Genomic DNA, 25,073 nt, shown 5'->3' on the forward strand with positions numbered 1-25,073 from the left:
AAAATTATATATATATATATATATATATATATGTATGTATGCAAGTTTTGCTCTGTATTGTTAAGCTGCCATGTTTTTGTGCCCCATAGGCAAGCAGAGAGGCTTTGGTCACATCTGAGCAACATTGAAGATGTCAACAGAGTGGTCGGCTACTGGCTGCTTACCCTTGAGAAGCAGGTATCTAAAGATTGTATTTAGGAGTTAGTAGTCTTTTATGCTTTATTTTCAGTTTTTCTAGTTTTCTGCTTGGATCAAGAACAACTTTGCAGTAGTATGAAACTTGACTTGCCAAACACAGGTATGTAGTTTATCTGAGCTTGAAGTAATCTAAATATTCAGTCATGGCCAGAATGGTTGCTACCCAAGCTTTATTTATATATGCTTACAGTAAACTCTCAATTATCTGGTGTAATTCAGCCAAGCCCTATGCAGGGTAAAACAAAACACCGGATATTGCATAGCACCGCTCTCTACCATTGGCTGACATTCAGTTTCGAGCTGGGTATTGTTTTACTATCCTTTTTGACCTTCTGTCCTAAAAACTTTCCTACGGTATTACCCACGAGTAGAAAATTGAAATCAGGCATAAAATACAATACAGTATTGATACAGTACACTCACAAGCTCTAATTTAAGCTCAGGGAAGAAACGAGAGGAGTGGACGAAACGAGCTCCATCCTACTCTACCCCAGCTCCCAACCCTCCTGTGTACCCCAACCCCCCTACCATCCAGCATATCCCTTCCTCCCTACTCCCCACCCTCCTGCACACCGCTATATATACAGTATATATATAGAGTTACTACTCGTTTTACGATGGGGTTACGTCAGGTCATACCTTAACGCAGCGTTTCTTAACCTAGGGTGCTAGCACCCCTAGGGGGTGCTGAAATCAATTTTAGGGGGTTCTGGAAAATGCTGCATTATATTTTTTCTTACTGGATTTGCTTAGTATTGGCATCCTTGATTTTTTTTTTTTTTTTTTTTGTTTTTTTTTTTTTTTTTTTTTAACTGTCAGGCAGTACTTCACTTTACTCCTGCAGTAGTGTAGCAACTGCAGTCCCAGTAACCAGATGTAGAGGGGTGCTGGGCTGAGACCTTATTACAAGGGGGATGCTGAGGTCGGAAAAGGTTAAGAAATGCTGCCTTAACGTATAACGATTTTATCGTAAATCGGGAGATTGAAACACATTATTAAAGGGGGGTTACATCAACTCAGCTTCCCAAAGTCACCTACCCAAGACTGAAACAAAAATGACAATCCACCTTAATTACTTCCTGTGTCAGTCCACGTTGTCTCCAAGACCAAAACAAACACTACCACACCAATACAGGCAGCATTACTCACTTACAGTAAATCATTGCAACAACACCTCAAACACACTTGCGCAATGTTGGCCTGGTGCTACATGATGTATAGGCCTACAGTAGCACGATGCTTGGCTGAGAGGTAACGATAGCTGGGGGGCACGCGCGAACAAGTGGAACAGACAAGGCTTTGAAGGGGTGGCGGGACTGCAACTGAATCAAAACAATGCTCTGCATGCTGGGGCTGCCATCTTGCCTGAGACAAGCGACAGTCACCTTGTGTGTGCCTGTTGCTTTGTACGAAATTTTCCAGTGGCAATATCGTTATAGCAGGAAATTTATCGTAAATCGGATTTTGGGGTGGAACTTTTCTATTATCGTTGTAGCGAATTATTGTATACCGAATCAACGTAAAATGAGTAGTGACTTTATGTGTATAGATATATATATATATATATATATATAGCACTGCCAGTCTCATCCACTTCTTCAGCCACACCCCTCTCTCCAGCTGATAATAATTGTCTATTATTTAAATTGTTTTTCCATCCATTTTGATTCTTAATAAAGTTTTTGTTTTATTTTTTTGTTTTTTTTTTAAGTCCCTCAGTCATGAACCCAAAGCATGTCTCACTTCACGTTGTTTCTCATAAAGTAGCATTTTGTCAGCATACATCAAACAATGCAAGTTCACATCAAGTATTTTGCCTGCACGTAAACTTTAAATAAGGACTGAATGTACACTTTAATTTTGGTGGTGTTACCAGGGGTGCCATCAGCTGGTGCGAGCAGGGGCCAATGGCATCATGCAAGCCATGATCCTTAGCTTTGGGGGACTGCGCTTCAAGAACCAACATCTGGAATTCAACACGCACCCTAAGGACCTTCATCGAGATTACTTTTTTAGGTCAGAAGTGTATTTTTTTCTACCCAGAGTTAGTTACAATACAGTACGGTACAGTATATTACACACACACACACACACACAGTTGCTAGAGAGGCAACATGTGCACCACATCACTCCAAGCCTGCCAGCCTTGGCCACAACTGACCATACCCAAATGGTATCTTTATATGAGTCAAGCTCTGTACTAGGTGAGACTAATGGTGTTCTAATATAAAAGAGGAAGTTTAAGTTAAAGTATTGTTCAAATGACAGAATACAGCAAATTAGTGGAGGAATGCCCCGAACAAGCTCATCAGCTGTTTAGCCTGCTATGTGTACCAAGGAACACATACTTTTAAGTAGAATTTGTTTCTCATAGTACCACATGGTGACCATCATCTTCAATAAAGCAAATTCAGATGAAGTTAAAAAAAGGAATAAAGATAGAAAACAGGATAATGATTTCTACCAGGAACTGGTTGAAGTGGAGACATACAACAAGCTGGTAGAGAGGGTTTACAGATTAGAGAAGGCATTTCAGAGTAAAATGGTTAAAATGAACCCTTTGAGATTCAAATTACTATTTTGATCATCATTTCAGATCCAACCTCAGAGATTCCGATGACGCTTTTAATTGTCATTTTAAGAAACATTTGTAAAATATCATAAATCACATTTACGAGTCATAACAAAGAGACTCGACCCTGACATAAAGGAATGATTGCTCTATCCCTGGCGGGTACTGCACAGCTGGTCTGATTCATGGCTTTGTTTCTTTTTCACTTTATTCTTGGCAAGTATTTTTCTACAGCAAGGTGTAAAATTTTTGGTTTTTGCCTAACTTCAACTTGTCACTTTGACTTTTTATATTCTTTGTTTTCCTTTTTTGAACATACTACGATAAAGTACAACTATTCAGCTTCAAAATAACACCACTACCAGCATCCTGTCATAAAAAGTGTATTTACACTGACTGATCAAAGAAAAAGATTGCAAAGCAAATACAGTATGCAGCCGAGACTAAAATAAAATTGCGCCCCACTTTCCTTTTGCTTTACTGCGTAATAAAATGCAAAGATTACCATAGTCAGTCTGTATATCATTGTAAAGGTAATTCATTGTAGTTTTGCATGGTTTAAACCAGATTTACATATCTTTATTAGTTGTTTGTTTTTTACCAAATATTTTTCTACGGCAAGGTATAAAATGTTTGGTTTTCGACAAACTTCAACTCACCATTTTGACATTTTATTTTCTTTGTTCTCCTTTTTCGAACATACAGTACTATGATAAAGTACAACTATTCAGCTTTAAAATGATGCCAAAACCAACATTCTGTCATGAAAAGTATTTACACAGTAGGATCAAAGAAGAATAACAGGCCACAGAGATGTGGGTCAGCTTGAGAGTGGCTTACTCTAGCACAGACACAATGTGCCCAGCCCTGAAACCTGATAGGGTTAAGAAGCAGTTGCACATGCAGAAGGAGGAAAATGAAAACTTAGTAAAGGAAGTAAACAAGAAAGACACAATAGATGAGCTGTCAGTTGAGGTGGGTTCACCTAGAAGGAAGATTAGTGAAATGGCAAGCACAGTTGTCAACCATGAGAGTATTATGGAAGAGTTCAGAAATGATACAGAGATAATTAGGCAAGCAGGCAGTCTGATAGATCAGAGCAGTGATACTGATGAGAAGGTAGCCCAGGTGAATGAAGTGATGCAAAGCTACAAAAATTATGTGGAAACAATGTATGCTGAAATGGTAAAAGTAAAGAAAGACTTAGAAACAAGAGTTGAAGAAAAAAACATTAAAAAGGAAGTGAAAAGAATAATCCAAAACAATCCTAAATTGGTTAGAGATTCAGCAGATATCAGTAAATCTATAGTAATCTCCGGTATAGAAGAGGAAGAAATAAAAAACAAGGTCTCGAGACACAAAAAGGAGATAGCAAATGTAAAGAGTATACTGAAGGAAGTATCAGGAAATCTGTAATAAAGACATAGAGGAACACAAAAGGATACGGAAATACGAGAGAAGTGAGTCAAGGCCTCTGAAAGTAACCTTGCAGAGTGCAAACACTGTTGAGGAGTTACTAAAAATTGCAAGGAAACTTAAAGAAAAAGAGGAATTCAAAAATGTATGGATAAAAAGATGCCTAACTCAAGAGGAACTGGGATTACTAATAGAGAAGAGGGAGGAGGCAAAACAAAGAACGAGGGAAGATCAGAGGAAGAGAAGAAGTCATTTTTTTTTTACAAAGTAATTGGATTGCAAGCACGAAAGTGGTACATAACCAGAATGGAATAAAAAGGAGGAAGGTAGTAGACCCAAGTTATGACAAGGATGTAAACAAGATGATTAAGTTGATATACTCAAATGCAGATGGAATGATATCTAAATTATTAGAGATAAATGATTATATAAAAGAAAAGGAACCACATATAATTTGCCTGACTGAAAGAAAATTAACACCAAGGATATCAAACGATACCATAGACTTAGAGGAATACAGTATATGGAAAAGAGATAGGAACTTAAAAAAGAGGAGGAGGAGTTATTAACAAAGAAAAATCTACGTCAGAGAAATAGAACTAGATATACCCTCACAAGTAGAACTGATTGCAGTAGAGATTAATACATCTGAAGGGAATATAGTTGTGGGAAATTTATACATGCCTCCCAGATTGAACACTTGGGAAAGAGGCGAATAAGAAGACCTGGCAGAGAGTGCAATTCAGAGTTTAAGAGCATTACTACATCGAATGGAGGAGAAATCTGAAAGAATCATATTAACTAGAGATTTCATTACAAATATAAATTGAAATACTCTAGATATAAAAAGCCATGAAAGCTGTTGGGATCAAAAGCTCCTGGATCTTTTGCAGGAGTTTTTCTTAACACAACCTGTAAAGGAAAACACCAGAAAAAGAGGACGTGATATACCATCAGTACTAGATTGTATATTACTAGGCAAGAAAATGATATTGACAATATAATGTATCGCCCTCCATTCGGCAATAGCGACCATATAGTATTAAATTTCAGCTTCAGGATTGTATATGACATAGTTAACAATAATGAAAGTTACAAAAAGAGCCTAAACTGCAAAAAGGGCAACTTCCATGACCTAAAGAAGTACATCTTAGAAGTAGATTGGGAAAAAGAGCTTAGAAGACAAGATTTAAATGTTATACCTGTATATAGAAAATTCTGTGAACTTTATGAAATAGGAGTCCAAAAATACATCCCACAGCACAAAGAAGCAGAAATGAAAATAAAGAAATTGTTTGACCTGTGGATTGCACAATTACCTTTTTTTATCCCACCCCATGGTGTGCAAAAAAAATGTTTTTTTTTTTTTTTTTTTTTTTTTTTTTTTTTTTTTTTTTTTGAAGAGAAACATCCAGGGAATCATCTGGTGAACTTGAAGATAAACATCCAGGGAATCATCTGGTGAAAAAGAAAATAATCTCTCTCTCTCTCTCTCTCTCTCTCTCTCTCTGTAAGTTTGCATGGGGGGGTAATGAAAAAACAAACAAAAATACAAAAAAAAAAATTTTTTGTTTTTATATATAATAAATTTGAAGATAAACATCCAGGGCATCATCTGGTGAAAAGAAATAAAAATCTCTCTCTCTCCGTCTTTGCGTAGTTCCATGTGTAAGTTTGTGTAGGGGTGGAGTAGTTAGTGGTGATGCACGGCCAGCACAGCCTGAACTGTGGTTCACAACGGGATGCTTCCCGGCCTGAGCTGTGGCTCGCAATCCACAGGTTAATAAAGAATGTAAAAAATCAAAAGAAAAAAAGAGACTTGTTGTGGAATGGATACAGAAGACACAATAGTGAAAGGGCATATAATAACTATAAACAGGCAAGAAACGATTATACAGTACAAGAATAAGGAGAGAAGCCCAAAGACAGTTTAAGGAAGACATTATAAATAAAAATAGTGATCAACTGAAGCTATTTTACAGCTACATCCGAAACAAAACCAAAGTCAAAGATAAAATACAATCCATTGCAGACGAGGGGATCATCTATACACAAGAGAAAGATATTTGTGAAGCACTAAATAAAAATATCCAATCATTTTTACAGAAGAAAATAATTTTGAGCGGGATGTTATGGAACATCCATGCCCACACATATTACCGGCTATACAAATATTAGAAAAAATACAGGAGGAGTAAAGTAAGTTAGACAAAGGAAAAGCAAATGGTGCAGACGAAAGACGGTTTGAAGAAGACATTATAAATAAAAGTAGTGATTAACCTAAGCTGTTTTACAGCTACATCCAAAGCAAAACCAAATTTAAAGATACAGTCCATTACGGATGAAGGGATCATCTATACACAAGAGAAAGATATTTTTGAAGCACAAAATAAAAACTTCCGATCAATTTTTACAAAAGAAAATAATTTTGAGAGAGATGATATGGAATATGCATGCCCACACATATTACCATATATACAAATATCAGAAAACGAAGCACAGGAAGAGTTAAGTAAATTAGACAAAGGTCTTGACAGATTTGCAGGTTGGGTGCTACATGAATGTGCAGAATAATTAAGCAGACCATTATATTTAATATTCAGGGAATCCTTAGGTCATGGTAAACTCCCTGAGATTTGGAAGAAAGCAGACATTGTTTCCCTGTTCAAGAAAGGGAATAGACAAGAGTCCACTCAACTGCCGATCAGTATCACTGACCAGTATTGTACGATTCTAGAAAAGTTGATAAGAAAAGTTTGGGTAAACCATCTAGAACATAGTATGATAACAGAAAGGCAGTTTGGTTTTAGAAAGGGAAAATCATGTGTTACTAATCTGTTAAACTACTATGATAGAGTTACAGAATCATTACAGGAAAGAGAAGGATGGGTGGACAGTATCTATTCAGATTTCTAGACAGCATTTGACAGAGTATCACACCAAAGACTTTTATGGAAACTATGCCATGAAGGAGGTATCCAAGTCAACCTGTACTGTTAGACGCAGGATTTTCTCCGAAAAAAGAAATGAGAACAGTACTAAGGGGAAATTACTCATCACGGAGGGAAATGAACAGTGGAGTTGCACAGGGCTTAGTGCTAGCACCAATTATGTTTTTAGTATACGAGTATATAAATGATATAGACAGTAACATTGGAAATGAAAGCTATCTAAATATGTTTGCAGGTGATGCAAAAATACAAAGGAAAATTACTAATATGGATTCTTGCAGAGATCTACAAGAAGAATTAAGCAAACTTCATGAATGGGGCAATAAATAGCAAATGGAATGTAATGTGGCCAAGTGTCATCTAGTTAACCCCTTAACTGCGGGGCATCACTTTCGTGACGCTTGGGAGCAAGGGATCATACCGTGGGGCGTCACTTTTGTGATTCTGTGTTATTTTGAAATCACTCGGGCTTTCAAGTGGTGGCTTGTATCATCTGTCAGTACTGCCAATGTCCAACACTAGTCAGCACTCCAAATCTCATCTGTACTCCCATCCATTGTTGACAATTTAGCCATTTCTTCCTGTTCTTGACTCCCCTCCCTACCTCCCCACCATTACCCTATCCTCTCGCCTGCCCGGCCGTACTACGCTAAGTAAATCTTCCCTGGAATTTTTCACTGATTTCATCCATTGAAATAAGTCCTATGCACTATTCTTATACCAAATAATATATACAAGAAAGAAATAAGGTAAGTGAGAGTGCCATACACCTAGAATTGGCTAATTATCACCTGACAACACCTCTCGTGCACTCATTCGCTAATTTTCGCTGTTTATTTCCCCTTGAAATATGCCGTATAATCTATTTTCGTAATAAAAATATATATAAGAAAGGAAGGGAGAAGCCTAAGTGATATTTACATTCACCTAGAACTACCTAATTTATTATGTATTGTCTTGGTTTCCTGACAATCATTTCAATGTTATATATTAGCAGGTGTCACAAGGCTGAAGTTGGCAGTATTGCACTCACCCTAGCCAGGCGGCAGGAGGCCACCACTATCAGTTCACTGTCGTCTTTGAAGGTGAAAGTATGTCGGATTCGCTCCTGTTAACTTCCGCCGCTTTTTAGCCCCATGCATAGGGCCCTGTGACCTTTACCCCCTACTAAACCTCGTTTGGAAAGAGGTAAAGGCCTGACGATTGAGAGAGTGACTACGATCTTTCTGTTGAGTAAAACAGTGCAAGTGGAATTGTAAATAATGTGTAAATAATGTGTAAACAGCAAGTGAAAGCAATGAATGTAAATATAAGTGAACAGTGGAAAATAGTTTTATAAGTTACTTCAAGTGAAGTGCATAACACAGTGTAAATAAAATAGAAATGTAAATACTGTAAATAAAATAGGGAACATAAATAGAAATGTAAGTGAGTAGTATTATAAGAATACGAGTGTATATACTAGGAGTAATGAAAGTGAAAGTTTCACTCTAGCATGTATGAATACTATGAGTTATGAGAGTGAAGGTGAAAGTGACATTCACTCACAGTGCTAGTATACAGGACGAGAAAGTGAATGGTACGTATTTTACTGAAAGAAATTTAATCCCTACAGTGACAATAAACTACTGTTACTGAAGGAAACTTATGGATAAAGACTGTAGATATATGTAAGTGTTATATAGTAATAGAAATATAAACTGTGAGTGTTTTTATGAATAATAAATGACAACACCAGCGGCGAACGATTGGAAGTGGGATGGTCATACGCCCTCAAAATTTTCATTGCTTTCACAGTGTTTTTTTTTTTTCGGAGTATGGATTCCAAACTATTTGAGAATCATAGAATAGTGTTTCTAGTGATAATCTCAGGCTGTGGTAATCATATTATGAGTTGTCGGGAAGTGTAAAGTGGAGACTTTGTTACCCAACTTCAGAGGTCTCCACAAGTCCTACGGTACTCGACGAAGGCTCAACAAACACCCCAGGAGAAAGCTGAAGATATGTGCCATAAGCATATATGATTTTAATATTCTAGGACTAATAACTGATTTTTGGCAAATATTTTTAGAGAGTCTGTCGGAGCGCGAATATGCCCGCGGGAGCCACAAGTCAAAGCAAAACAAGCCCGCGGTTTAAGGATTAAGTTTGATAAAAGTGGAAAAAGACCAGATTGGGATTATAAGTTGGGAAGATCAACCCTACTCATATCAGAAAGGGAGAAAGACCTAGGAGTGATTATTATCAATAACAGACTATCTCCAGCTGACCTCATCAGCGAGAAGGTTCGTAAAGTATATACGCTGCTTGCTATTATGAGAATGGCACTCACATATATAAATGAAGACATGCAGAGAAACATAATAACATCATTCATCAGACCAACCCTGGAGTATGCATCAGTAGTCTGGAATCCTTATCTCAAAAGACACAGATAAGATTGAAAGAGTACAAAGGACAGCTACAAGATGGGTACCAGGCTTAAGGGATCTAAGCTGCGAAGAAAGACTAGAAAAACTGAATCTATCAGCACTACAGGAGAGAAGAAAAAGAGGAGACATGATCATGCTATATAAATGCATCTCAGGGAAAAAGAAAATAGACATAAATGAGTATATAACCTATGGGGAATCATCAGCAGTAGGACACTGCAAAAAACTACGTGAAAATATAGGCAATAAAGACGTAAAGAAATTCAATTTCCCGAGTAGGGCAGTTGATCAGTAGAATGCACTACCAAATGAAATAGTGTGGGCCAAAACTATTCATAAATTTAAAGATATGTATGATAAAAATGGTTTAATGCACAAGACAGTACAAGCTTGACTCATTTCTGTGAAGATGCAGTTAGGTATGAACAATCAGGTAAGAACACACACACACACTAGGGTATGGAAGAGAGATGAATATGAGTACCGTATTTCGCGGCATGTAAGACGCAGCATTGTGAAAGACGCACCCTAATTCTGGCAGGGCAGTTCTGTGAAAAAAAAGTTTGCCCCAACCAAGAGTGCAGTAAGGTCTCTTGATAAGAGCCATTACCACACAGATACACACTCACCTTTCAGAATCTATTCATTACTGATCATCAGCCTTTGGTTTCTTTTTTTTATATACAAAGAATGGTACAGGAAAAGAAAACAATGCCCCTTCTTGAAAAAACGTGACTGATATGAGCCACTATCACTTAGATACACACTCACCTTTCAGAATCTATTCAGAACTGCTCATCATCCTTTAGTTTCTTCTTTTATGCACAAAGAATGATACAGGAAAAGAGAAAACAAAACCCCGTCTTAACAAAATGTGACTTCAAACCACGAGGCCATCCCAACTTTGTTGATAAATATGTATCAGTAAACAGATATAAACACTGTTTTTAATATTTTATGAATTTAAAACCACAAATGAAATCAATAAACTCTATTTTTTCATTCACTGACGAAAACATAAAATACAATGAATGTTCACATCAGTTCATTTATCCTAAAAGAACCCCGTCATATTCCACACCTGCAATGGAATTTCCTCACATTGCCTTGACTCAAGCACAATATCAGACTACTACCATCATTAATCATGCACTCTAACTAACCTGTAATTACCTCCACAAATAATATAAAAAGGTAGCACTTGTAAATACACAAATTACAATGTTTTACAACCAAAGTTGAATATAGCAAGGCTGCTTGGGAACAGGATAGACAGCTGTTTTTACTCTCTTCTCTCAGCATCACTCCTTCACTGTCAGCTATGTTTGCCTTGCAGCATCAACAATTAAAAATGCATGCTTCACTGATCATAATTTACTATAAACATTCATTTCAAAACATACTGAGTATGGTGAAAACATCCATCGTTACACCTTAGTAACACTGCTGCCTCCCAGTCGCTAGACAGCAGTCTCTACCCCTTCCTCTCAGTATCACTTCCTCACTGTCAGCGATGTTTCCCTTGCAGCAACAACAGTTAAAAATACGTTCTTCACTGATCACAATTTACTAAAAACCGACATTCATCTCAAAACATGTCAAGAATGGTGAAACTATCCCTTAGCAACACTGCTGCATCCCAAGTGCTAGACAACTGTCTCTACCCTCTTCTCCCAGTATCACTCCCTACTTTCAGCTGTTTTCCTTGTAGTATCAACAATTAAAAATGCATATTTCTTTTACCAGAATTTGCTAAAAACAGACATCCATCTCAAAACATTCGAGTACTGTGAAAACATCCATTTTTGGTCTTAACACTGCTGCCTCCTAGTCGCTATGGTACACACACACATGCACACATGTACATACCACATGCAACATTCACTCGCCTCTGAAACATGTACATCAGTCAGTTTTGGAGTACGCAGTGGCTTTATTATATGCCAAAAACATCAAAATGTATTTGGTTGTTCAGTATAAATATCATCACTTAAGGACATGAAACATCTCAAACAATTTATTCATCCAAACATCGTCAGTGCAAGACTAAAGGTGTACAGCACCATTGATCCTAAATTTTCCATGGTTGCATCTGTCATGATCACCTAAAACCTATATTCACTTCATATTACTGACATGGTGAAAATGTCACTCGTCTTCAAATCCTGAGAATTCATCACTACTTCCCCCAAGTCCTGAAGCATCACTGGAAGTCATCACCACGGTCATCATCACTGTTTCACTGTCACTCTCATACAGTAAATGGTCCTCAGTACCATCCATTGAATTGCTTATACCACACTTCGTACGACTTTAACTTGGCAGTCGTTTTAACTGAGCACAGGCGATATTCAGACTTGGGGCATTTGATACAGCCCACATTAACCTCCTCAGTACATGTTTCCTGAACTGAATAAAATCATATGGCGAGCATGAATAAACTACCCTATAAAATACATTGCTGGGCTGAAGGGATTATAATAAGCGGATTATCAGTTCCCTAGCCTGACTCTTCCCACTCCTACTTCCTTAACTACACCCACACCAAACTCTCACCTACACCTTAGGATTCTGGGCATTTCGGCCGTAACGTCCAAAATGGCAAACGACTTTACAACCTAACCTAACCTAACCTAACCAATTTGGACGTTACGGCCTAAATGATCCCCATTGCCGATCATGAGAGCTTTGCTTAGGCAGCAGAGATGCAGAGAGTGAACGTTGTCAATCATTCTGATCGTTTCGTCTGCTAAGAATACAGCAGAAATGGCGGATGCTGATATGAATGCCCATCAGGCCCTGCTATTTCAGATATTGCATCAGTTATGCTACTCAGTAAATTTTATCCTATTTTCATAACAAAATACTGTAATTGGGTGTGCCCTGAGTTGCTTAGACATTGCTAAAGTACTTCACTTGGCTGAAAAATTGAAGCTGTAACTTCAGGCAGTACAGTTTAACGTTACAACTGTTTTTCCTGTTTTTCGCTATTGGTATAATAAGACTGTTCACTTCTATGATACTCTTGTCAGGCATGAAACAAAATGTCACTAAGAGAAGCCAACCATATGAGGGTGATTGAATTTCCATATGCGACAAAAATCAATTCTGATGACTTGTCAGGTTCGCTTGCCAGCAACTCTCCAGTATGACTGCTTTGCTAGTTAGTAAGTGGATGGCAAGCAAAGTGGTTATGATTGCCATTCAGAAGGTTAGCAGACGTTCACCAGTGAGCATGTTAGCTTGCTAGAGTAGGGTGTACGCTAGACACTAAACTGCTAAGTTGCTAAACCGCTAAACCCCTTGACGGTATTGGCCAGCTGAGCTGAGAACAAACCGGGAATGCTTTGTGTTCTTGAACTTGCGTGTTTTAATATATGCTGCATATATACACTCACAAAATGTCACAAAAGTAACTGACCTAATTAGGGTTACTGAATTTCCATGTGTGATGAAAGTCTGTTTTGATGACTTAACAGTTTCACTAGCCAGCATCTCTCCAGTATGATTGCTTTGCTAGTTAGTGAATGGATGGCAAGCAAAGTGGTCATGATTGCCTTTCAGAAGGTTAGCAGACAGTTCACCAGTGATCATGTACGTTAGCTTGCTGGAATAGTGCGGATGCTAAACTGTTAAATTGCTAAACTGCTAAATATCTTCACGATGTTAGCCAGTTGAGCTGTAAACAAACACGCGAAAGTTTTATGTGTTTCTGATGTCGTGTGTTTCTTAAATCTGCTGCATATGCACACTAGTGTATATTATTTTTTAAAATAAAATCAAGTCTGCATACTGTAGAAAACACCTGTGGTTGCTAAGCAGTGAGATGATCATCTTTATAAGGGTTTCTTCTCAATGGAGCCAAACTAACCTGCCTTAGTCTAGCGTGCAGGACGCATGGGGATATTTTAAGGTAACTTTGAGACAAAAAAGTGCGTCTTACATGCCGCGAAATACGGTAATTGGTGAAGGAATCCCTAGATTTGCTGAAGATACTGATTGAGTGGAGAACTACCCAGTTTTTAATCGAGGCGAAGATGCACTTTTACAGGTTGGTGATGATTGTCTAAATAACATTTACTAACCAAAATTTCCCCCTTAGATATATATTGTCAATTAATAATGCTAACGAGTAAAGAGATTATGAAGTAATGTTGCATTCAGCCAATCATCACCAACCTGTCAAGTGCATTTTGACTTCAGTAAAAAACACTCAGGATAGGTTGGTACTAACAGAAAATTTTAATTATAAAGAAGTTGATTGAGAAGTGGTTGATGCAGGGAGTACTGAGGAATCCTGGGGACACAGACTGATGGACTTGGTAACTGAGAAATAAGAGAATTGGAGATGATACACCTTTGAGAGTAGATCTGATCTTTATAAAAGATTTTAATGATATACAGTGGAATCTCCTTAGCCGCAGCTTTATGAGACTGGCACATGCTGTGATTTGAGAATTATGTGAGTTAGACATAACAAATCTTAAGGGGAAAATTACTTTATATGCCTATCATTTTGTAAAAGTTGCCCCCTTACCCCCAAGCCTTTATCAAACTGGTCACTAACAACCTGGAAATGAAATTAATAAAGTATATGTAATGTAAATGAACAATATTGTAAGATTTGTACCTGACTCTGACTGATGACTTTGCTTGATTGGACAGGGAGGGGGGAGGGGTTCTGAGGCTTGAGGTGGACTGTGGCCTCACGGCACGAGGCAAGTGTGCTGCTGCCTCGTGCTGCTGCCTCTGTGCTGCTTTCTCATCAGCCTCCCTCAGGAATCCCTCAGAGTCCAGTGTGGAGACAATGGGAAGTGGTGTCATCGTTGCCCTCAGCTGCTTCTGTGTCTTCGTAAGGGTCAGCTGCGTGCAAAGGGCCATTCTGTGGCTCAGGCTGTGGATTTGGCCAAGAATGGCCAAAGTAATGGGTGATTAGCTTCTGGTGACACTCATTCACCCGCTTGTTATGCAGATCTTTATAAGATTGAACTGCCTTTTGAAGAGCAATGATAAACTCATCATTCTTCACTTCATCTCTGTCCATGCATTCAACTGTTTCTTTTGCCATATCTATTGTCACAAGCACATCACTCATGTCTTTCATCGAAGGATCCACATTTTCTCTTCTTTTTCTCTCATGCTTCATCCTAACCACATGCTCATCATCCTCCATAACCATTCAGCACTGCCTCTATCACCTTTGGCTGTGCTTCAACTACCTCCAGAATTTCCTCAGTTGTCTCCTCATTAAACCTTGGCAAGCAGCAGGCAAATTCCACAGCCTGGACCGCTCCATTGTCAACTGGCTGTACAGGACCTGGTGGTGGCAAATAAAGGTGAGGGAGGATGAGTCGCCAAGCATGGATGATTGTTGCCATACTCACCTGACCCCACGCCTTAAGCAGCCCATCAGTTGAGCCCTTGACATTGTACCAACACCAAGACTCTTCTACTGTCAAGACAAACTGAGGGGCTGTGCTGTGGGGTCGTGCTGCAAACTTTCGTCATCTTCCAGGCATTCATTGTTGTCGTTGTCGCTGGTGTTGCCACCAACAGCTCCCTGTTGCTGTTCCCTACCACATGCAAGCCTCTCCACCCATACCATTATGTCCTGAAGCACAACCATCTCGGGAGCATCATCCATCACAGCCTTGATGAACCATTGATTCATTAGCTGCTGATAAATGAGTTTGATGTTCACTATTACCATTTGGTCAAGAGGCTGGAGAAGGGAGGTGGTTTTGGGTGGCAAAACATCACCTTGACTCCAGGGTAGCGAGAGTTAAGGTGCTGCTGGTGTCACGGAGCATTATCCATCAACAGGAGCACCTTGAAGGGGATGCCTGCCCTCCTACAATGCTCCTTAGTCTGCACAAATAAATCAAACCACTCAGTGATAAGGGAGGTTGTACCCCAAGCTCTGTCTTGCTGCTGCCAATACACCCCTGACTGGCTTATATCTCATGAGTTCCTGAAGGCATGTGGTTTCCAGGCTTTGTGGATGACAAAAGGCCTCATTTATACTGCATTTATACACAAAATGAGCACCCCAAGTTGTGTCTTGTTGCTGCCAGTACACCCCTGACTGGCTCATATCTCTTAAGTTCCTGAAGGCATGCAGTTCCCAAGCTTTGTGGATGACAAAGGACCTCATTTTAAAGTTCCCCACGGCATTTATACACAAAATGATTGTGTACCATGGACGGTCAGGCTTACGTCCTTTTGCCTGATTCTGCTGATGGGAAATGTATGTTGACTTGAAGAGCATTTTCCATTGCGGAGCTGTCTTGTCCTTGTTGAATATCATTGAGCTGATGTAACTACCCTTATCCACAACAGCCTTCAGAAAGTCAGGGAAATCCGGTGTCGCTGCTGTGTCAGCCGATGCCCTCTCGCCAGTCAGGTGCACGTTTCTGATCCCCTTCCTTCGGAGAAAACTTGCAAACCACCTGTAACTGGTGGAGAAGGGCTTCTTAGAGGTGGTACCAGGATATCTACAGATGACACTGTGAAATAGCCTGGCCTAACAGTCAGTGTTGGTCCATCAACTGTGATGTATCTTGCCTGCTGTTTTATGAACATCTCCAAACACCTTTCTGTCCAGTTGAGATCCTTATTTTGGCATCTGACATGGCTGTCAATAGGCCCTGATCCATAGGCACGAATGCACTTCAAAATTGTTCCTCGTTGCCATAGGTGGTGCATATTGTCAATTCGTTGAGTCTGCAGTGGTGGGCAACTTTGGCTTTCTTCTCACTGCTGTCAATCTTGCTTATTACATCTAACTTCTGGGTGTAAGTTAATGTTGGCTTCTTCTTCCTCTTCCTTGATGAAGTTGTAGGCTTAGGATTGTTATGATCAGCCATGGAAACACTGGGCAGGTGGAGGAAGCACGGGGGAAAAAAATCCTCTCGTAAATCCCACAGGAACCAGACGCTGTCAACAGAGAGGAGACAGTGCACTGAGCTGGGCAGGTGCTGGGGCTTAAGTGCTCGTGCCCTTTTTGCCTGGTGTGGGAGGGAAGTGCTGTGATTGACTTAGAGTAAGTGCTATGCCAGAACGTGATTGGGTTATTGATTGCCGTGCTTGACTACAATTGGTTAACGCCCTGCTAGATGCACAGGCCCAAGGTGATGGTGGCACACATTACACGAGGGATTGGAAAAGCTTCACTTTTGAGGCTGCATTCGTGAATTTCTTATAATTTTTGCAAGACTGGTGTTGCAAACTGTTGGATTATGTTGCCACATATTATGAATCCACTGTTCAGGATCGCTTGATTTAGGAGATTCTGCGGAACAGAATATACAGTACTATTGCCCTCAGGAAAGTGTGACCACCTGGTTATTGAGATGGAGATGCTAGGCAAAGACGTAGAAGAAAGAGATGAAGAATATTGTCAGAATAGTTGTAATTCTGGGAGTGCTGATTTTGATTCCCCAAGGCAGCATTTTGGGAGTACAGTAGGTACCCACAGTATGCGAGTATGTGGGTGGCAGTAGATGTCACATACTAGGAATTTGCATACTCTGAATACATAAACCTATGGGAAAAATTACATGTGGGTGGCACCCCCCTTCATGGGCAACCCCTGAGACTCCTTTCAGACCTAAGTACTGTATTGTACTGTACTGGGAAACTATCTAAGACATATTACCTAAGATGAAGTAAACCAACAAGATTATGGTTTTACTAAGTCAACAAGGATATGGCTCAACTAAACCAATGAGAATATGGCTGCTCACTTTAACCCAAGAGGACAACAGGCGAATTGCCTCCTGCACCACTCAGTTTCGGGACAATTCGGCATCAAGTCAATTTGCCGTCACAACAATAACAAGACAATTCACCGTCATTAATGAAGACAGCTATGGGTGACGCTAGAATAATTCAAAGACAGCTACGGCGAGGAAGAAACAAGTTAATTAAACCACCAGTGATGGAGAGTGGAGACTTGTCTATGAGCCATTTCCTGGGGAGGATCAAGAGAATGATGTAGTGTCTGAGGTGTGAGATTTAGACTTAGAAGGGTTTATGAACGAAGTGAGTGCATTAGCTAGTGAAGGTGTCGAAAGTGCTGGTGATGAGAGTGGTGAGGAATGTGGTGTGTAAAGTGGTGCAGGGGAGAATTTTCCGTCAAGTCAATTCCCCGTCAAAACATGGATGATTCCCTGTCAAAACATGGGCGATTCCCCATCAGGACAATTCACACCCTGGACAATTCCCCGTCATTCTATAAATACAGTATACATATTATTAATTAATCATTACTTTAATAACCATCAAAGTCTATGTTCAGTAACATAGGCTTTGGATATTATTTATTAGTTACACCTTTGGTCAATATTGACTAAAGGTGCAACTAATAAATAATAACCAAAGCCTATGCTATTGAACATTGACTTTAATGGATCCCCCTGAAATATAGTTCTTAAAGTATTGATCAATTAATTATAAGTATACTGATGGGGAATTGTCTGACGGCAAATTGAATTGATGATGAATTGTCTTTGAACTCTAGTGTGCAACTCCTGCACCTCTCGACACACCACCTTCCTCACCACTCTAGTCACCAGCACTTTCGACACCTTCACTAGCTAATGCACTCACTTTGTTCATAAGCCCTTCAAAGTCTCTTTCTGACACCTCAGACATCTTATCATCCTCTTGATCCTCCCCAGGAAATGGCTCATCGACAAGTCTCCACTCTCCATCAATGGTGATTGGCACTCCTTGGGGTGGCAATGTTGCGTGCTCGGGGTAAACCCTGGATTTGGGTCACTCTTCACTGCCGTTTCGCCTATTACGAGTTCAGTTCATGACACTATTACAAAATACACTAAAATTCGATAAAAAATAGGTCCTCGCATTCAATGAGGATCGCGTACTCTGAACTCGCGGTCTGTGGGTACCCACTGTACTGGCTAAAGTGAATTGGAGAGGACAAAAAATATCCATGGTAAATACAAAATCCTTATGGAAGCATGTAGGAATGAGGTCGGTAACCATGTCCCAAAACTCTGCTAGAATGAAAAAAAAAAAAAAAATTGTAATAAAAGGTGTAAGGCAGCATTTAAGGCCAGAAATAAAGCGTGGAACAAAATACGAAGAAGATATAGTGAAAGAGCTTGGAGAGAGTTTAAAGCAGTAAAAACTAATACAGTATGAAAAAAATAAGCCGAGAGGAGAAACAAAAATATGAGAAGGTTTTGTAAGTAAAGTAGAAATGAGCTAAATTTTTTTTATAGGTTTGTTAACAGTAAAATGAAAATAAGGGACAGTACAGTGACCCCTCTGTTGTACAAATTTCTGTTATCACAACAAGATGAAAATCTGCACTTCAGCCATTATATTGCAATTTTGGCTCAAAAACATTGTTATCACCTGTTTGAGTTGGGCAATCCCGAGGCTCCCAAAGATTGGATTGGCGCATCAGTCCATAACATCATCACATGACTGAGCTGTCTTCATTGGCCAGGATCTTTTAACCATAAATATTTGACTCTCATTGTCTCTCAGTGTCACTGCTGGGGTAGGTGAGTTTCATGAAGCCAAAGTCATTAACAGCAATAGTTGGGGTCAAATGCATGCCAATATTAATTTTACAAATTGTAATGCTCATTTTTGTGCTTAAATCCATTACATATTAATATAATTACAGATGAAGTACAATAAACCCGTGATAAACGAACCCAAGTATAACGAATTTCGAATATAGCAGACGGCCAAATCGCAACTGAACTTCCCTCGGATTTGCAAACAAAAGATGCTAAATACAGGAGAAGATCGCGAATCAGCCCACGGTGACAACAGCATCCCTTCCTGGCACAGTAAGTGTACTTCAACAGCATCCCTCCCTGCCACAATAAGTGTACTTCAACAGCATCCCTTCTTGGCACAGTAAGTGTACTGTAACAGTGCATCATTATACAGTACTGTATTCTTATTAGGGGTATTATATTTACCCTCTCGCACACAATAAGTTTCAGTAAGTTTTCCGGCACAATTTTTTCTGTGAAGCTGCCTGGCCCGGCTGCCCGCACGCGACAAATAACACGTATTCTCTCCTTATTTTCCCCACCCAAACATCATTATACTGCCATGAAACCTATATCATCTTATTCGTTGATGTTTGTTTAGCTGATAAGCACCACAAAAATACAGGAAAACACAAATAAAACAACATTAGGCGGCCGTGAATAAACATTTTGCTACGTCACGTTCACTTCCCAACATCACCATTCGAATGTTTTCCATCATACAGGAAAATGTTATTCGAAGTTTTAATAGAGACTTTCATCAGCTTTCTAAAGAGACAAATCCGGTTGTGATACGATTTGTAGTTTTTGAGAAAATAGCCAAAAACTGAATGCCATTTTTGAAAAAATTTCATGGAGCTCTAATTCTGAACTTTTCTTGCACATGTTATGTTTTTATTGCATAATATTATGCAGAATTTCACCAGCTTTCTAATGAGTTACAAATGGTTTCCATACACCTCATAGTTTTCGAGTAAATCGCCAAGAACAACTGGGAACTCACGTCCGTACGTCACTTTCATGATGCGCGCATAGCATAAGCAATATTCCCGCCTACGTGACAACGAATTCTTATCTTAGATATTACATTGTTATGTCTTATACATACATAAAATTTACTGCTTTTTATCATAGTTCTTACAGGAAATCGATACGTCCAATAGTTTTTGAGTAATTGGCCGACAAAGTGAGATTACTCCTCCGAGTGCTTTCGACTTTACCGCTAGCAAGGAAAAAAACAAAGACTGTTCCCCCAACTTTTCCAACTGAAAATGCTCCCAAAGGCTTATATTCTGCAAATGAACATACGTAGAATTTACTGCTCTTTATCATGGTTCATACAGGAAATCGATACGTCCAATAGTTTTCGAGTAATTGGCCGATAAAGTGAGATTATTCCTCCGAGCGCTTTCGACTTTTACTGCAAGCGAGGGAAAAAACGAAGTCTGTTCCCCCGCCGTTTCCTACCAAAAATGCTCCTAAAGGCTTATATTCTGATAACGAACATACGTAGAATGTACTGATCTTTATCATGGTTCTTACAGGAAGTCGATACGCCCAATAGTTTTCGAGTAATAGACAACAAAGGTAGATTACTCTTCTGGTTGGTACTTACTTTTACCGCAAGTGAAAAAAAAACTGTTTTCTCCCCCTTTGCCTAAAGACTATGCTCCCAAATTTTTTTTTTTTTTTTTTTTTTTTTTTTTTTTTTTTTTTTTTTTTAATGTACAGACTGTAAAATCTTCGAAGGTTGTTTTTATTTATGGTTGTAGCCTACTACTCATGAACACTATTCTTTCCAAGTTACTGCTAATGAAGCTTTACTTTCTGTCATATGTGTAATACATAGAAGACCGTTATTTGCCTGAAAATTATAGGGATAATGATAATATGTCAATATACATATCAACAAAATTCGGAGAATTCACTTCCTCCAGGCCAGGGGTGTTGATGGAGTTGTAGGACCTTCTAGGATTGGAAGATGAGGAGTTATGTAGCGTGTGTGAGTGTAAGTGTGTGTGTGTGTGTGTGTGTGTGTGTGTGTGTGTGTGTGTGTGTGTGTGTGTGAGTGAGTGTGAGTGTGTATTTACCTATTTGTATTTACCTATTTGTAGTATACAGGAATTGAGCAATGCTCGTGTTGTCCTGTCCCCATATCCACATTTATCAAGTCTACCTTTACACACATGAATGTTTTTCTCATGCACCACCTCTTTGTCTAAGTCGTTCCAAATATTTAAGTATTTACCTAATATACCTAATTGTGATATACACGGAATGTACTATGCTCGTGGGTTTCCATCGCTGTTTCTCAATAAGTCAAATTTAGCTTTAAACTCGTTTAAGTTTTTAGACTGGACGATCTCTTTGTCCAGGCTATTCCATAAGTCTATACTTCTGTAAGGAAAGCTATATTTCTTGATATCCTTCAAGCAGCTTGACTTTCAATTTCATTCCGTGTCCTCTTGTTGCTCTCTTATCCCATACAAACAGATCTTCTTTGTCAATTTTATCTACTCCCACCATGGTCCTGAACACTGCAGTTATGTCTCCCCTTTTTCTCCTTTCCTCTAACGAAGGCAAATCCAGTTTTTCCAGCCTCTCTCTGTATGACAGGTCTGTCAGACTGGGGACCATCTTGGTTGCTGTTCTTTGTATTCTCTCAATCTTGTTTATACCTTTCTTTTTGTGTGGGGACCACACTACCGCTGGATATTCTAACCTGGGGCGGATCATGGCCACTGTCAATTTTTTCATCATCTCCTCATCCATATAATGAAATACTACTCTTATGTTAGTCAAGAGTTTATAAGTCTCTCCAACTATCTTGTTAATGTGCTTTTCTGGTGACAAACTATCTTGGACCAGCACTCCCAAATCTTTCTCTTCTCTCCTTTTTGTGATTAATTCATTACCCAACAAATAATTCAGTGATGGCCTCCTGGTACTTTACCCATTTCCAATATTTTACATTTCTTTACATTAAATTCCATTTCCCACATCCGGCTCCAATTGTGTATCCTATCCAAATCCTCCTGCAGTATTTTACAGTCTTCCTCGACCTCTACCTTCCTCAAGATCTTTACATCATCAGCAAACAGACTTGCATAACTGTTCACTCCATCTACCATATCATTTACGTAAATCAGGAACATTACTGGCGCCAACACTTAGCCTTGAGGGACTCCACTTGTTACTTCCCTCCATCCAGATATCCTATCCTTTATTACTGTCCTCATTTGTCTGTCTCTCAAAAAGTCTCTCATCCATTCCAGAAGTTTCCCCTTCAGTCCTCCTGTATATTCTAGTTTCCACATTAGTCTCTTATTAGGTACCTTGTCAAAGGCCTTCTCTAAGTCTAAGTACACACAATCTACCCAACCGTCTCTCTCCTGTACCATGCCAATCGCTCTTGAGTAAAAGCTCAACAAGTTAGAAACACATGACCTTCCACTTCTGAATCCAAACTGACATTCAGCCAAAATATTCATCTCTTCCAGATATTTTATCCATCTGTCTTTCTGGATTCTCTCACACAATTTTGCGACCATGCTGGTTAGAGACACTGATCTATAATTCAGGGGTTCTTTCCTGTTTCATTCCTTGTAAATTGGTACCACATTTGCCCTCTTCCATTCTTGTGGCACTTTCCCCTCTTCCAGTGAGCATACGATTAAACTGTGAATTTTATCCGCCAGTTATTCTCTGCATTCCTTCAGAACCCAGTTAGAAATTCTATCAGGTCCTGGGGCTTTCCTTACATCTTGAGTTTCCAGTAATTTATACACTTCCTGTACCTCCACTTTTATATCTTTTATCACAGGAACATTTCTAATCACTCCCTCCCTTTCCACAGGCTCCTTTTCTTTAGTGAAAACTGACTGGAAACGTTTGTTCATTATTTCTGCTTGCATTGCCGCATCCTTAAAGACCTCTCCTTCTACTTTCAATTTGGTGTTTCCTTCCTTTTGTTTCAGTTTGCCATTAACAAATTTATAAAACAGTTTGGGTTCATCCTTCCATTTGTCTATTATACCTTTTTCAAAATTCCTTTCTTCTTCTCTACGTATTCTTGTGTATTCATTTCTTGTTCTTTTATATTCTTCCTTTGTTCTGTTGTTACCTCTCTTTCTCCAAGTGTTCCACGCCTTATCTCTCTCCTTTTTTGCTATCATACACCTTCTATTAAACCACTCCTTTTTCCTGTTTTCTTTCCCTCTTACTCTTGGTACAAATTTTTCCACTCCCAAATTATAGAGGTCTAGAAAGATATCCCACTTCCTCTGTATCTCTCTTGTTTCTCTGAATTTTCTCCAATCCGCATTTTCAAAAAAGTTTCTCAGTCCTGTAAAATTTGCTTTCTCAAAGTTGTATCTTCCCTGTCTATGAAGCTCGTCTCTTGGCTCGACGTTCCCAAATAACATCTGGAACTCAGTGACCACATGATCACTTTTTCCTAAAGGACAGAGATATTTCAATGATTCTATTACATCGGGTTCTTTGGTGAACAGTAAATCTAACCTTGCTGGTGTGTCCTCACCTCGAAACCGTGTCTCTTCTTTAACCTATTGCGTCATCACATTATTCATTATTATATTTAATAACATAGTGCCCCACGAATCCTTGCCGCCTCCTGACTACCATTCCTCCCAGTTCACCTCTTTACAGTTAAAGTCACCCACCAAAATTATATTATTGCTTTTCTCAATAATTTTTTGCAAATAGCTAGCCATATCTGACAACATCTCATGGTATTCGTCATCCTTCCATGCTCTCGTCTTTGGGGGAACATACACTACCGCCATATCTCTCTTAACATTCTCTCCAGTTTCTAATTTCATATATATCACTGCAGCCCTGCCTTCTCCCATTTCCTTAGTATCTACATTTATGTTGTTCTTCACTGCTATCATCACTCCTCCTCCCTTTTTTTCTTTTCTGTCTTTTCTCCACAGTTTTTATTTACCATCTCCCAAATGAACATCAATATCTTCTCTTAATTTGGTCTCTACAAAGCACATGACATCAGGTTCATGTTCTCTCAAGAAATCGTTAATTTCGATCCTTGTCTATATGAAACCATCAACATTAGTATATATCACCTTCAAATTATTTTTGACGTTTTTAATACCCTCTTCTCTCCTACTCTCTGTCCGTACCAATTCCTCAACTTCTGATCATTCACAGCCATCCCCCTTAGTTTCCTTCATTTCTATTTCCTTAAATTCCAATTCTTTACTTTCATATCCAATACTCTCCAAAAAAAGGTATTACATTCTTCCTCTGTCCTCTTATCATTTTTTTCCTATACTTCTTCCTTTAATGATTTTAGAACTTCTCTTTCTTCTTCATTCAGATCTTTTCTTATTTTAATATTTTCCATCCTCGCCTCTTTGCTTAATTTCCAGGTCACTTTAAGTATCTCATTTATTACACTTTCTGATGTAAACTTGACTCTCATTGGTGTGTATGAGTGTCTGTGTTGGTGTGTGTGTAAGTGTGTAGTGTGTGTGTGTGTGTGTGTGTGTGTGTGTGTGTGTGTGTGTGTGTGTGTGTGTGTTAGTGTGTGTGTAAGTGTGTTAGTGTGTGTGTGAGTGTGTGTGTGTGTCTGTGTTAGTGTGTGTGTGTAAGTGTGGTATTGTGTGTGTGTGTATATATATATATATATATAGTAATCCCTCTAATATCCGAACACCCCCACTAACCGGATATAATCGTCCCGGGATCCAATATTCCCAAAATGGTCCGAAAACCGCAAAAAATAAGAAAAAAAAAAAAAATTTCCCTCACGTAATTTGAACTTGCTGTGTTTGGCGCGGGACAGCTTTGTTGTGGCGCGTCATTCCTCCGACGTCCGATAGAGCGCCGCTGCATCCTCCCCATTTTCCGCCTGTCTCTCGTCGCGAGTGCACGCTCGTCGTCATGGCTGCCCACGTGCTTGCTTTTGTGGTGGTTCCCTACCTGC

General features: G+C 39.1%; 1 protein-coding gene across 1 annotated transcript in view; it reads left to right on the plus strand.

Annotated features, from left to right (window-relative positions):
- Positions 1-25,073, plus strand: part of LOC145405103 (uncharacterized protein KIAA2013 homolog) — a 458,993-nt gene that overhangs the window by 241,408 nt on the left and 192,512 nt on the right. Inside the window, exons 10-11 of the mRNA XM_080276618.1 lie at positions 90-177; positions 2,075-2,214. Of these exons, the coding sequence (XP_080132744.1) occupies positions 90-177; positions 2,075-2,214 (228 nt within the window). The remainder of the gene's footprint in view (positions 1-89; positions 178-2,074; positions 2,215-25,073) is intronic.

The sequence above is a fragment of the Coenobita brevimanus genome, chromosome 65 (assembly GCF_032717465.1).
Source record: "Coenobita brevimanus isolate Jiangsu-jjx chromosome 65, ASM3271746v2, whole genome shotgun sequence".
Taxonomy (NCBI): Eukaryota; Metazoa; Arthropoda; class Malacostraca; order Decapoda; family Coenobitidae; genus Coenobita; species Coenobita brevimanus.